Below are 14,526 nucleotides of genomic sequence, written 5' to 3' on the forward strand. Positions count from 1 at the left end.
GCTGGTAAAGCCACACCTGCAGTGCCAGCATCCCATAAGGGTGCTGGTTCAAGTTCCAGATGCTCCAATTTCTTTTTTCTTTTTTTTTTTTTTTTGACAGGCAGAGTGGACAGTGAGAGAGAGAGACAGAGAGAAAGCTCTTCCTTTTTGCCGTTGGTTCACCCTCCAATGGCCAGCGCGCTGCAACCAGCGCACCGCGCTGATCCGATGGCAGGAGCCAGGTGCTTTTCCTGGTCTCCCATGGGGTGCAGGGCCCAAGGACTTGGGCCATCCTCCACTGCACTCCCTGGCCACAGCAGAGAGCTGGCCTGGAAGAGGGGCAACCGTGACAGAATCTGGCGCCCCGACCGGGACTAGAACCCAGTGTGCCGGCGCCGCAAGGCGGAGGATTAGCCTAGTGAGCCGCGGCGCCGGCCAGATGCTCCAATTTCGATCTAGCTCTCTGCTAATGCACCTGGAAAAAGCAGTGGAAGATGGCCCAAGCACATGGGCCCCTGCACCACGTGGGAGACCTGGAAGAAGCTCTGGCTCCTGGCTTCAGATCAGCTCAGTTCTGGCCATTGGAGCCATTTAGGGAGTGAACCAGTGGATGGAAGACCTTTCTTTTTGTCTCTCCCTCTCACTGCCTGTAACTCTACTTCTCAAATAAAATCTTAAAAAAAAAAAAAAAAAAAAAAAAAAAAGAACCAGAGGATGGAAGATACCTTTTCTCTCTGTAACTCTGCCTTTCAAAAATAAAATAAAATCTTTTTTAAAAAGTCAATATACCACAATTTTGTCACCCATTAGCTAATATAAAGTATCTAAACATTTTTAAGTACTACATAAACAAAGCTAAGAATCAGATTAGGATTAAAGAAATAAGCTTATAAACATCCCAATGAGTAAATTCAGTCAAATAAACTGTCCATTTCTAAACCTACCGACTGAAATGTCTTCTAAACACAAGGACAAGGGAGTAACATTTACTATTGTTAAATACCTGCCATAGTTGAAATTCCCAAAATAATTCCAATAGACAACTCGATATGAGTTCCCTGCAAAATGAGAAAATTAATTGTAAAATTTAAAGCTAGAGTGACTAGAAAAAAATAAAGAAGCATTAACAAAACGATAAAATATATTTAAGTTAACATGTTAGTATAGCAAAATTATATAAATAAAATGTGCAGAAATATATACTTACATAATGCAGTAATTCACATAAATGTCAGTTACGTACATTCATACAGAATTAACATCAATAACCTTTCATTCATTAAAATCATGCCTCTATAAAAATAAAAATAGCAACACATATAGAAATATAATTCATCAGTAAGAATCTAGAATGGGTCCTAATTAATCCTTCAACTTTATTTCTTAAGATTGCCTTAGCTGGCTGGTGCTGTGGCTCACTAGGCTAATCCTCCGTCTAGCGGCGCCGGAACACCAGGTTCTAGTCCCGGTCGGGGCGCCGGATTCTGTCACGGTTGCCCCTCTTCCAGGCCAGCTCTCTGCTGTGGCCAGGGAGTACAGTGGAGGATGGCCCAAGTCCTTGGGCCCTGCACCCCATGGGAGACCAGGAGAAGTACCTGGCTCCTGCCATCAGATCAGTGCAGCACGCCGGCCGCGGCAGCCATTGGAGGGTGAACCAACGGCAAAAAGGAAGAGCTTTCTCTCTGTTTCTCTCTCTCACTGTCCACTCTGTCTGTCAAAAAATAAATAAATAAATAAAAAAATAAAAAAAAGGACTATGCTAAAAATAAATAAATAAAAGATTGCCTTAGCTATTATTGACAATTTCCATTTTCTTATGATTTTAAAAAATCATTATTTATTTTTCATTACTTTTTAAAATTTATTTGAAAGAGAAAGAGAGATAGAGAGAGGGAGAGAGAGACAGAACTCAAATCTGCAAGATCACTTCCCAAATGCCTGTAATAGCCAAGGCTAGGCCAGGCTAAGCCAGAAGCCAGGAACTCAAACCAAATATCCCACATGGGTGGCAGGGACCCGATCACTTCAGACATCTCCTGCTGTCTCCCAGGATGTACATTAGCAGGAAGCTAGAACTGGGAGTGGAGAAGAGACTCAACCCAGACCCTCCAATGTGGGACGCGTTGTCACAACCAGCAGCTTAACTGCTAGGTCACACTAGTAGTTTTTGAGTAAACAATTTTTAAATATTCTTTGAACAAATTTTAATATCTACATGCTGTAAATTACTTTTTCTCATTCCTATTTAAAAACTAAGCTATGGCCATTGTCGTATATGTGACTTCCAAAATATCAAAAAGAAATCTTCCATCTCTCATATGTATTTTCTTCACAATCAGCAATCCTGTTATTATTCCTTTTCTTTAGCAGTCTTTTAAACAATAGTAGCTATAGTACAGTTATACTACAAATAATGACTTCAGCATTATTACACTACAAATAATACTATAGTCTGGTAGCTTTTTAAAATTAGAATCAGTGAAGCTGATAACAAACTCTACCTCAAAAGTTTCTAGTTATGAATTACTTCGATGTTCTCAAGTGAGTTGAAATAAAAACCCTACCTGAGAACTCCTAAATTGGTATCTAAAAATAAATAATTGATACCCTTTTTTCTTTTTTTTATTTTATTTATTTGTTTGTTTGTTTATTTATTTATTTATTTATTTATTTTGACAGGCAGAGTGGACAGTGAGAGAGAGAGACAGAGAGAAAGGTCTTCCTTTGCCGTTGGTTCACCCTCCAATGGCCGCCGCGGCCGGCGCGCTGCGGCCGGCGCACCGCGCTGATCCGATGGCAGGAGCCAGGAGCCAGGTGCTTCTCCTGGTCTCCCATGGGGTGCAGGGCCCAAGTACTTGGGCCATCCTCCACTGCACTCCCTGGCCACAGCAGAGAGCTGGCCTGGAAGAGGGGCAACCGGGACAGAATCCGGCACCCCGACCGGGACTAGAACCCGGTGTGCCGGCGCCGCTAGGCGGAGGATTAGCATAGTGAGCCGCGACGCCGACTGATACCCTTTTTTCTTCCCAGGATATTGGCAATAGATCTTTGATCCATGTAACGTTAATACCTGAAGAGAATGACTTCCACATAAAATATACTAAAACTACAAGAGTACTTCAAAAAGTTCCTAGAAAATTTAATTGAATGGTAAATTTATTTGACACAAAAAATTCTGAAATCCATGCAATTTACTAGGCTAATCCTCCGCCTGCGGTGCCAGCACACCGGGTTCTAGTCCCGGTTGGGGCGCCGATTCTGTCCCAGTTGCCCCTCTTCCAGTTCAGCTCTCTGCTGTGGCCCGGGAAGGCAGTGGAGGATGGCCCAAGTGCTTGGGCCCTGCACCCACACGGGAGACCAGGAGGAAGCACCTGGCTCCTGGCTTCGGATCGCGCCGGCCATAGCAGCCATTTGGGGGGTGAACCAATGGAAGGAAGACCTTTCTCTGTCTCTCTCTCTCTCACTAACACTGCCTGTCCAAAAAATAAATAAATAAAGAAGCAATTTTTTCTTAATACACATTTTCCATTAACTTTCTGAAGACCCCTTACGTATACTGCAAGTTGGTAGCTGCCTTCTTAAATGGACTACGATCATCCCATTTTACTTGGACAAAATAACATAGGAGACAGGCATTTGCAGTTTTAGAAGACTTGCATTTTAATTACAGATCTGAGTTTAGAATATGGGTCCAATATTGGTATTCATTAACAAAAGATATGTCATCATAAGAAAAGTAAACCAGCCAACCTTGAAATGAAGCAACCCTTTTATAGAGCACTCTTACATTAAAATGAGCACAACAAGGAGGAACTTTTTAAAAATACCACAATGGAACAAAGACAGACAGAGGATATGTTCTTTTTTTTTTTTTTTTTTTTTGGACAGGCAGAGTGGACAGTGAGAGAGAGAGAGACAGAGAAAGGCCTTCCTTTGGCCTGGAAGAGGGGCAACTGGGACAGAATCCGGCGCCCCGACCGGGACTAGAACCCGGTGTTCCGGCGCTGCAAGGCGGAGGATTAGCCTAGTGAGCCACGGCGGCGGCAGGATATGTTCTCAATGTCCTGAATTGAAACTTAAAGACACTTTCGAGCTAAATGGCTAGGTAATGGCTAGACTGTGTATGAAGATACCCTTTTAAAACATTACTGCAAGAGAAAATTCTATGAGAAACTAATCAAATAACCCATTCATGTGTTGACAACCAATGATACAAAGAACATCAGGAAATTTTACACTTTTCTTTAATAAAAATGTTTAAACTATAATAGGATACTGTAAACTCTAAATGCTTTATCTAAATGCTTTATCAAAAGTCATGATTAAAAACAAACAAACAAACAAAAAGTCATAATGATTAATATAGATGAAGCCTTAAAGTTGAGTTATGGTCTTATATAAAATACAGTAAAGAAATATCATTTTTCATTATGTCAATTAAAACTTCATAGCTATAACATGCAAATTATCAGGAAAATGTAGAACACATTAGTTTCTTTACCAGCTCAAAACAGAAACAATGAGAGAAATAACTTACTGCAACAATCATAATTGCATTATCCAAAAAGCCAAACCCTATGAAAGGTATCGCATTGTGGATGAATACTGAAAAACATTAAAAACAGAAAAATATATTTTAAAATTTCCATAACTTTACAATGACAAATGCAAATTATATGATTTAAATCTCCTAAATAAATTTGATAATCATTAAATTCCATTGTCCAATAGATCCCAATGTCTAAGAGATCCTTCTACTGCTAAGTTTACATGGTAGACACTATACTGGGAAAATAAAAAATACATAATATGTAAAAAGAACTGTGTTAGGCTTTTCTTACTAGTAATATACATACAGAGAAGTCTGCAAAAGTTTATGGAAAATGTACATTATAAAAAACTAAGCATGGATTTCAAAATATTTTTGCACCAAAAATAATTCATTTTTAATTCCATTTTCCATGAACTTTTGAAGTATCCTCATACATACAGTTAATGGCAGGACAAACCAGTAAACATGAGTACTACAGTTTACCTGATGACTACTGACATCAATCTTTATCACTTTTATGCCTAAAGATTGATATCATAAAACTGATCTCTATTAAAAATGATAATAAATGCCTTGAATTAAATTTCAGGGGTTCCTTACAATAACCAATTTTTAAAGAAATATCTAAAAAGGGTATACCTCATCGATGTACAATCTTTTTTGCTTCTCACAAGTATCCCTAAATGCTATTACAAACTATAAATAATATGTGATTCAATAAAATTGTAACTTGGCCTTTTCCTACCAAAGGCACAACTTAACTCAACCATCTGGTAATCTGAGTGACCTGAGATACCAGAAATTTAACTAGAAAGAACTAGCACCTATATATTTTTTGATATATTTTATATTTGCATTTTAGTCTTTATATATTTATTTTATTTTTCTTCAGCACATTGCACAATGCCAAGGGTACAGTAGAAACTCAGTAAATATTGGTTAATTAAATCGAGCACCACTAACCTAGAAAGGAAGAGAATTCCATATTAAGAAAATTGAAGATAGATCGTGAAACAGATTAAAAACTGGAAAAAGGTAAAAAAGACTTCATTCTAATTAATGTATAAATATTGCCAAGATATAATCAACATCAATAACAACTGAGGACTTTTTAAAATAAATATCAAACTCTTAAGTTTTATATTACATCCAAAAATAATCCCTTAAACCAATTGGTTATTATGTGTTCAGTGCTTTCAGAGTCTTTCTTTAAAATACGATCCAGAAGTATTGCTTTAGTGAGTTCTGTACCAATCAAGAATGGAAAATAGACAATAAATTAAGAAAAAAAAGTATTTCTCCCATAACCACTATCAAAGACTAAGATTAAGAGGAAATACCATATACAATGCTATTATGAACAACAGTATAATTATATAAGATAGCACATAGAAATTCACTTTAGATTTCTTCTTGCTATCAAATAAAAATGTGGAAGGTCAAGAACAACATTTTAATTATAAAGATTATTTTAAAAGCTACTAAACATGATAAAAATCAAATAGCACATTAATAAAACAGAATTTTTCAGACTCTAGACTTAAGCTTTTTGACTTTTTGCCTCAGTTTCTTAACTATTGAACATTCAAAATTTTAATAATAAGCAGCTTCCAAAACACACATGCACACACACACATATATATGTTATATATATGACCCAATTTCCAAAATATGATAAATATTTTGCAGGTCAAAAGGGAATACTGTAATGAAATTTCCAAAATCCACTAAATAAAACAATTACAGAGAAAACTACTTAAGTATATCTCTGGAGTCAATCTAAAAACTGGCCAGTTATAAATACCTTAACATTAGGTGTTTAAGCCATAAATTAAGATTACAGTAACTGCTGCCCCTGCAAGAAGTTCCTCAGTAAAACCAAAGTGTATGCTACTATAACCACTCTGAACTATGTTACATTTGTGTTTCCACTGAAATAAATGTGTCTTATATATAAAATTTATTTTTAATCCAGTGGAAAAATACAATTTTTCACAAAGTTAAGTAAATATAAACTGCTCATTCCACTGGGAACTTGCGGTATAAACATAAGTAAGACTTGGTTCTCAGCCCTATAAGAGTACAAGTATTGTAATACAGCAAAAAAAAATTACTTTCAATGATAACAACATTATACAGTGCTATGGATATAGATAGTATAAATCTAGGCTGATGAGAATCAAGAAAGATTACCTGGGAAGAAAGTCTTAAATAATTCCAAATTGCTTTGGTATTTGAGGAAAGCTATTAATTTCTAATATAAATTACAATCTATCTATGAGAGAAAAATGAACTTCTAATTATATAAATTTTTTCTCCAGTATGTAATGATCTATTAATTTGTGATCTTCGATTTCCTTTGGGAAACACTATTCTATATAACTCAGTGGTTGTTAGCAAATCACAATTAATATTTAGTTAATTTACAACCTCTTAAATTTGCTTCTCCATTGAATAATTCTCTTCTGTCACCATCTTTATAAGCCCCCAAACTGTTTTACATTACTTCCTTCCATGCTAGTCTTAAATATTTATTTCTTACATAATAGAGAAAAGAAAGAACACAAAGAGTATTGTAAAAAGGTTTTATCCTTCATAGTTTTACATGAACTTTACTTTTTTCATTATTACAACCAACCAGAAGCATTTTCCCTACCAAAGAACAGTCCTACTTAACTGTGCACCTAGATATTCTAGTTCTGCAGTTACCCACCTTAAATTCAAATACTTCCTTTTTCCTGAGAAGTAAATACATACTTTTTCCTGGGAACTAATATACATTCTACCATAAGTATTATTCTATTTTTAATTATAATAATATTTTAACAATATCAGTAACTTAATAGTATAAAATCTTAAACCAAGTTTATAAATTTAAGCTTTGGCACACTAGGATTATTTACTCTATCTGTAAATATTTAATTTGCTGGTTCTTTGGTGTTTTCAATGACTGATGCAGTTATTTCAAGTCCAAAAGAGAGATGCACATATATTTAATAATTATAGAGCAATTACCATATCTCAGCTGTCCTGGGGTGGGTGGTTGAGCTTCCAATTTCTCTACATGAGAAAAAAAAAGGGGGGGGTTGTGGGACAAGAATTAGTTACTATAGCATGATATTTTTTACAACAACGAAGAAAATATCAGCAGATTCACAAAGTGGGAGAATAAAAGTTTATTTAGTAAATTATCTTAGGTTAACAAACCAAAGTAATACATTCAAAAATATTAATTGATACAGATTAAATTACAAGGCTAAAAAACAAAATTGAGCTTTAGTAACAAGCCTACCATGGACCACACAACCCTGGTTAATCATGTGACTTTTTTTCTTTTCAACTCCTTGCATCTATATAATTGAGCTTGTTTGCATTAATTCTAGTACAAAAAAAAAAAAACTTCAGAAATAATACCTACTCTTCTTTCAAAAAAGATTTTTATTTATTTGAAAGTCAGAGTTACAGAAAGAAAAGGAGAGACAGAAAGAGGGAGATCTTCCATCCCTTGGTTCACTCCCCAAGTGGCTGTTAACAGTCACGGCTGAGCCAGGCGGAAGCCAGGAGCTTCATCCGGGTGTCTCATGTGATGGTAGGGGCCCAAGCAGTTGTGCCATCTCCTACTGCTCTTCCCAGACCATGAGCAGGGAGGTGAATCAGAATTGGAGCAGCCCTGATACCAACAGGGCCGATGTTATGGCATAGTTGTTAAAGGCGCCACCAGTAACACCAGCAAATTTTATGAATGCCACTTGTGTCCCAGCTGCTCCATTTTGAATCCATCTCCCTGCTAATGGCCTGGGAAAAGCAGCAGGATATAATCCAAGTGTCCAGGCTCCTGTCATCCATGCAGAGGACCTGGATGAAGCTCTTGATTCCTGGCTTCAGCCTGGTCTAGGCCTGGCCATTGCAGCCCTCTAGGGAGTGAACCAGTAGATGGAAGAGCTCTCCATCTCTGCCTGTCTCACCCTCTCTCTTTCTCTGTAACTCTTTCAAGTAAATAAATAAAACTTTAAAAAAATGATAAACCTAGATGACTAAGAAATATAAATATCATTGAGAGCAGGGAAAAAGGATATTCAAATATACATGGATATCCTTTAAAAAAAGGAAAATATTTTAAAAGCAATGTATTACAACAGTGACTTCATTGGATTATGTTCTGTTTCTTAATTAATCCCAAATTGATAACATACTGAATATTTGATTTTTGAAACTTCTGAAACCTATACTGTATAATGCAGTATTCTATACAATAAAATAACAAAAAACATTAGAGTGTCACTCAAAATCACAATATGCCATTTATAAAATAAGTCATACACATAAAAGTTTTCCCAAGTATAAATCAAAGTAAGTATCTTTAAACACTAACAAATATCAGAAGACCTAACCTACCTAGTCTCTCACTAATAACAATTTCACATGTGTGCAAGTACAACAAAAAACTATGGATTAAAAATTAGAGAACTGTATTTCTTTATTCTCAACCACTCCAACAGAATTCATAGATAATACAGAGAAAAACCTATACGGTGGATCATTCTAATCTAAAGATTTAGTACAACTAGATTATCCAAGGAAACATATTACTAGTGGCATATTTATAATTTATGACAAAATAAGAACAAAATATTTAGTTTAAAAAAGAAAAAAGCAAGTAAATCTGTTTATAATCTACATAAAAACAGAATGTGGTCCATACTTATGACTGGTATTTGACTAATAAGGCATATAGTCCATAAAGGTTTTACAATAAGAAATACACTAAAACTTACAGTTTAATCAATTATAGTATTCAGAAAGTTCTGAGAGTGGAAGTTTCAGTTTCCTTTTCCATTTGGAGAAGAGTAAGAAAAAAAGACATACTAATTTTGGAAGAATTTCACATTTGATTAAGATATAGTTTCCATTATCTGATTACCACTGTAATCTACTTTGAAAGCATGCAAGTGATTTTCCAAATTTTTATTTAGGAAGACAGGATACCACTGTAATTCAAAATTTTCTGGTGAAATTATCATGCAAAGTTGGTTACATACCAGAACTATTTAGTTGTGTTACTCTCATCATCATCACAGTTCTGACACTATGAGAAGTCCTTGTCAGTTGACTGGAACATGTTGAAATACCTAAAAATTCAACAAGCACGACCTTCCCAATAGAACAAGAGTATAGACAGCCCTTGCTTTAATATCTTCGAATTCCCTGCACACTTAAGCAAAATACTAAAAATATGCTACAATTCCTAAGAAAGGATAAAGGCAAATGGATAACATGTAGTAGTAAAGAGGGGGAAAACCGAAAACTGTAACAAATATTACTAATCTTTATTTCCTACTACATATAAGGATTAAAAATTAAAAGTAATAAAAAAAGTTAGGAGAAAGAAAATAAGATACATCAGGGAGAGAAAGCACTGGTACAGAGATGAAATTGAAATCAAAATACAGATTCTCTCTCCTAGTTCACAAAGAACCTAAGGAGTACAAGAGGAATCACAAAGGGAACATTTCCTAGAAAGTGGAAATTGTATTGGAAATTATCCAGCAAAAATTTTTTAAATCATAAATTGATCATTTTGAGGCTTCCAATTCTATGAATCCCCCTCTTGATTATATTAACTGAGTCAAAACACACATGAGAAGTAAAAAAAAATCAGTTGTACCATTATACAACAGAGTCTGAAAATAAGCTCTAACAATCTGTACAAGTTTTAAAATGTAACTGCTGTTAACACAACCATCCCGAAAACACAAGCTTTATTTCCCCCACATAAATATTATTATCTCAGCATTAAGAATTTTCTTTTGACATATGGTAAATTATGTATACTTACACTGAACATGTATTCTATTCTAATGTTTTCTTAAGTAGACCTTGGAGTTAGATAAACCAGTTCCTTCAATTTCTCATGTATGTGTATGTATTATAAAGTACTTCAAAGAAGTTCATGAAAAAATGGAATTAACAAAGTTTATACTGGTGCAAAAAATTTTTGAAACTCATGCATAGTTTTACAATATGCATTTCCATGAACTTTTGGGAAACCTTTCATATATATATATGTGTGTGTGTGTGTGTGTGTGTATATATATATCACTTTCTCCCTTTCTTTTCTGGGTATTTTTCAGTAATGAGATAACTCTTAAGATTGCATGTTACTACACCACATTTGTTAATATATTTAAACTTATATTCCAGTACAGAATTTTGATAATGACTAAGTAACCACTTATCAGACTTATTCTCCTACATAAAACAACCATAAACTAGAGACAAAAAACACAATAAGGTAGCAGGTAAAGTCACCTCCTGTGACACTGTCATCCCATATGGGTGTCAGTTCATATCCCTGATGAACTCCACTTCCAATCCAACTCCCTAATAGCCTGGGAAAAGCAAGAGGGCCCCAGCCACCCACGTGGGAGACTCAGAAGAAGCTCCTGGTTCCTGGTTATGGAAGATTCTCATTTTGTCTGTCTGTCTCTCTCTCTCTCTCTCCCTCTCTCTCAAATAAATAAATAAATAATTTTTAAATACAATAAATAAATATAAATAACTAAAAGCACTGGAAAATGACCAAAAACAGGTTGGTTAGGAAAGAAATCAATACTCAGAAGAAGGAATGACACCAAGTGAGTTAGTTGCCTGTTTGTTGCAACTGTTAGCATGCGGCAGGTTCTGATCATAACATACAGAGCAACTAAAACTCATAAAAATTGCTCAGACTTTCTCCCTGAAGAAAGAAGAGGACAGAATTCCAAGTAACGGAAGTCACTGAAAAGTGAGGGGAGAACCCTGGAAAGGAGGGAAGCAGATAGCGCAAGTCCTGAGTTCTGTGTAAACATTCAGTTCAAATCTATGGCTGACTTGTGACCCAAGAAAGTGTGGAACTCCAAAAATCTGGGACCAGGCTTGTGGTGAAGTGAGTAAAGCCACCACTTACAATGCTGGCATCCCATGTGGTGCTGGTTCATGTCCTGACTGCTCCATTTGCAATCCAGCTCCTGGCTAATGTCCTGGGAAAAGCATCAGAAGATGGCCCAGGTGTTTAGGCTCCTGCCACCAACAGAAAAGATCCAGATGAAGCTCCTGGCTGCTCAATAAAATAAATTTTTAAAACAAAAAAGCTGGGGCCGGCGCTGTGATGCAGCAGGTTAACGCCCTGGCCTGAAGCACCAGCATCCCATATGGGCACCGGTTCAAGACCCAGCTGCTCCACCTCCTATCCAGCTCTCTGCTATGGCCTGGGAAAGCAGTAGAAGATGGCTCAAGTTCTTGGGCCCCTGCACCCATGTGGGAGACCTGGAGGAGGCTCCTGGTTCCTGGCTTTGGATCGACGTAGCTCTGGCTGTTGCAGCCAATTGGGGAGTGAACCATCGGAAGGAAGACCTCTCTCTCTCTGTGCCTCTCCTCTCTTTATGTAAATCTGACTTTCAAATAAATAAATAATCTTTAAAAAAAAAAAAGCTAACAAATGACTTAAGGATTTCTAAAAAAATATTCTATTAAGCCAAAACAATGCAGGAAAGAACAGAGGAACAAAAAACAAGGACAAACAGAAACCAAACAGTAAAACTATAAATCTATAATCACCCCATCAGCAATTTCAATGAAACAGAAAAGAAACAATAAAGGAAACAGCAAAGTTAATTATTTGAAGAAATCAACAAGATTAATACACCCTAGTCACAATGAGAGAAAGAGAGAGAGAATACTAATTATTAATATCAGGAATGAACATGGGAACACAACTACAGATGCTATAGACATTAAAAAGACTTAAAAATTCTATGAATAATTTTATGTCAAACAATTCAACAACTTACATAAAATGGACAAATTCCTTGAAAAATCTAACTTACCAAAACTACCATAAGATGAAACAAAGAATTAAAGAGCTCTAACAAAACTGAACTTGTTACCAAACACAAATACAAATGGACATAAACCCCCCACCACACACACACATACTCTTCCAAGCCTGTGTGTTTTCACTGGTGGATTTTGTCAAAACATTTGAGGAAGAAAAACTTCATTCTTACACAAACTCATAAGCTGTTCCCAAAAACATGACGAAATACTTCCCAACTCATCTTTTAGGACAGAATAATACTAAAAACAAAGCTTAATCAAGAAATTACCAAAATAGAAAAAATTACAGACCAATATCCTTCATGAACCAGCACAAAAATCCTTAATTACCAAGTGTTTTGCTTTACTAAAGTGTGCTTATTCATGAAAATGGCAAAAATTACTAACATTCAAACTTCCTAACATTTTCCCATTTCTTATTTCTCACTATCTGAAGAAGCTGCTTTTTAGAGGATCCCATGTTTAGAAAAATATAGTGTAGGCAAATTGTCTTTAAGAATCTGTAATATTTACATATAGGATTTCTTCAGGTTTCACCTTTTAAAGTCTGCTAGTGAGTAATACAATTGTCACAAACTGCTAATTATATTGTATCAATTCAAATGAAAATTATTTGGTATGTGGCTCTTTCCCCTATATGTCCTTGAAAATTTAAACACAATTATTATAATATATAGACAATATTTGTGTTTTTTTCTTTTTATATAATTTTTTATTTATATAAAGGGAATAAATTTCATGTATTCCAGATCCACAGTTTCAAGAATGATACTTCCCACCCTATCCTCCATCCCTCACTATCACTCTCCTTCCTTTCCTATTTTTCTTTTAATTTTTTCAATTACATACTTTCAATTTACTTTATAATCACAAGCTTAACCCTCCACTAAGTAAAGAATTCAACAAGCAGTAAGTAGAAAGATCACTGATCCTCAGGAGTATAGAAAAGCGCTATAAACAATAATCAAATCTCAAAATGTCAATTTCACTCATATAACAAACACACAGAGATCCATTACAAATCCTGAAAACTTAAGAAAAATACCTTGCCTGTTTAAATGTAAGATTTTAACAGTTATCTGCAACTGTGCTAGAGATACTTAAGTCTTACAGGACTAAAGATTTCTGTACACCTGACCATGCTTTAAAAGTTCACTGTAGGGGTAAAGCCACCTCCTGCAATGCTGGCATCCCTTATGGGCACCGGTTGGAGACTTAGCTGCTCCACTTCCTATCCAGTTCTCTGCTATGGCCTGGGAAAGCAGTGGAAGATGGCCAAAAGCCCTGGGGCCCTGCACCAGCATGGGAGACCCAGAAGAAGCTCCTGGCTCCTGGCTTTGGATCAGTGCAACTCTGGCCATTGCAGCCAACTGGGGAGTGAACCAGCGGATATAAGACCTCTCTGCTGCCTCTTCTTCTCTCTGTGTAACTCTGACTTTCAAATAAATAAATAAGTCTTTAAAAAGAAAAAGTTCATTGTAAAAGAAATTCCTGTCCAATTGTTTTCTTATCATTGCTTTAGTTTGTTTATTTGTTTTTTAACCTAAAGAGGCATCTGGTAGGAGAGAAAACTGGTGAACTGTAGGCCCTAATACATTGAGCCACAGTTATAATCAGGTTTTCTCTTTTTTCCTGTATTTGAAGTTATCCAAGAACAGTTTTTTGTCAGCACGATTAAGAAGTTTTTCCAGGGCTGGCGCTGTGGCACAGCAGGTAAAGCCGCCACCTACAATGCCAGCATCCCATATGGGAACCAATTCGAAATCCAGCTGCTCCAATTCAGATCCAGCTCTCTGCTATGGCCTGGGAGAGCAGTGGAAGATGATCCAAGTCCTTGGGCACCTGCACCCACGTGGGAGACCTGGAAGAAACTCCTGGCTTCGGATCAGCCCAGCTCTGACTGTCACAGCCAACTGCGGAGTGAACCAGCAGATGAAAGATCTTTCCCTCTCTCTCTGCCTCTCCTTCTCTTTCTGTGTAAATCTTTCAAATAAATAAATCAATCTTAGGCCGGTGCCGTGGCTCACTTGGTTAATCCTCCACCTGAGGCGCTGAAATCCCATATGGATGCCAGTTTCTAGTCCCGGTTGCTCCTCTTCCAGTCCAGCTCTCTTCTGTGG

At 36.3% G+C, this 14,526-nt stretch overlaps 1 protein-coding gene across 6 annotated transcripts in view; it reads right to left on the minus strand.

Moving 5' to 3' along the window:
- TMEM65 (transmembrane protein 65) overlaps positions 1-14,526 on the minus strand; it is a 121,274-nt gene that overhangs the window by 66,635 nt on the left and 40,113 nt on the right. For 3 of the 6 annotated variants that reach the window (XM_070075477.1, XM_051844812.2, XM_051844810.2), the window contains exons 2-5: positions 9,571-9,660; positions 7,547-7,591; positions 4,517-4,584; positions 983-1,037 (exon numbers count right to left, since the gene is read on the minus strand). In XM_070075477.1, coding sequence (XP_069931578.1) covers positions 983-1,037; positions 4,517-4,584; positions 7,547-7,591; positions 9,571-9,660 — 258 coding nt within the window. The remainder of the gene's footprint in view (positions 1-982; positions 1,038-4,516; positions 4,585-7,546; positions 7,592-9,570; positions 9,661-14,526) is intronic. The other 3 variants (XM_070075478.1, XM_051844811.2, XM_051844813.2) reach the window with 1 other exon arrangement.

Source organism: Oryctolagus cuniculus, chromosome 6, assembly GCF_964237555.1.
Source record: "Oryctolagus cuniculus chromosome 6, mOryCun1.1, whole genome shotgun sequence".
Classification (NCBI taxonomy): Eukaryota; Metazoa; Chordata; class Mammalia; order Lagomorpha; family Leporidae; genus Oryctolagus; species Oryctolagus cuniculus.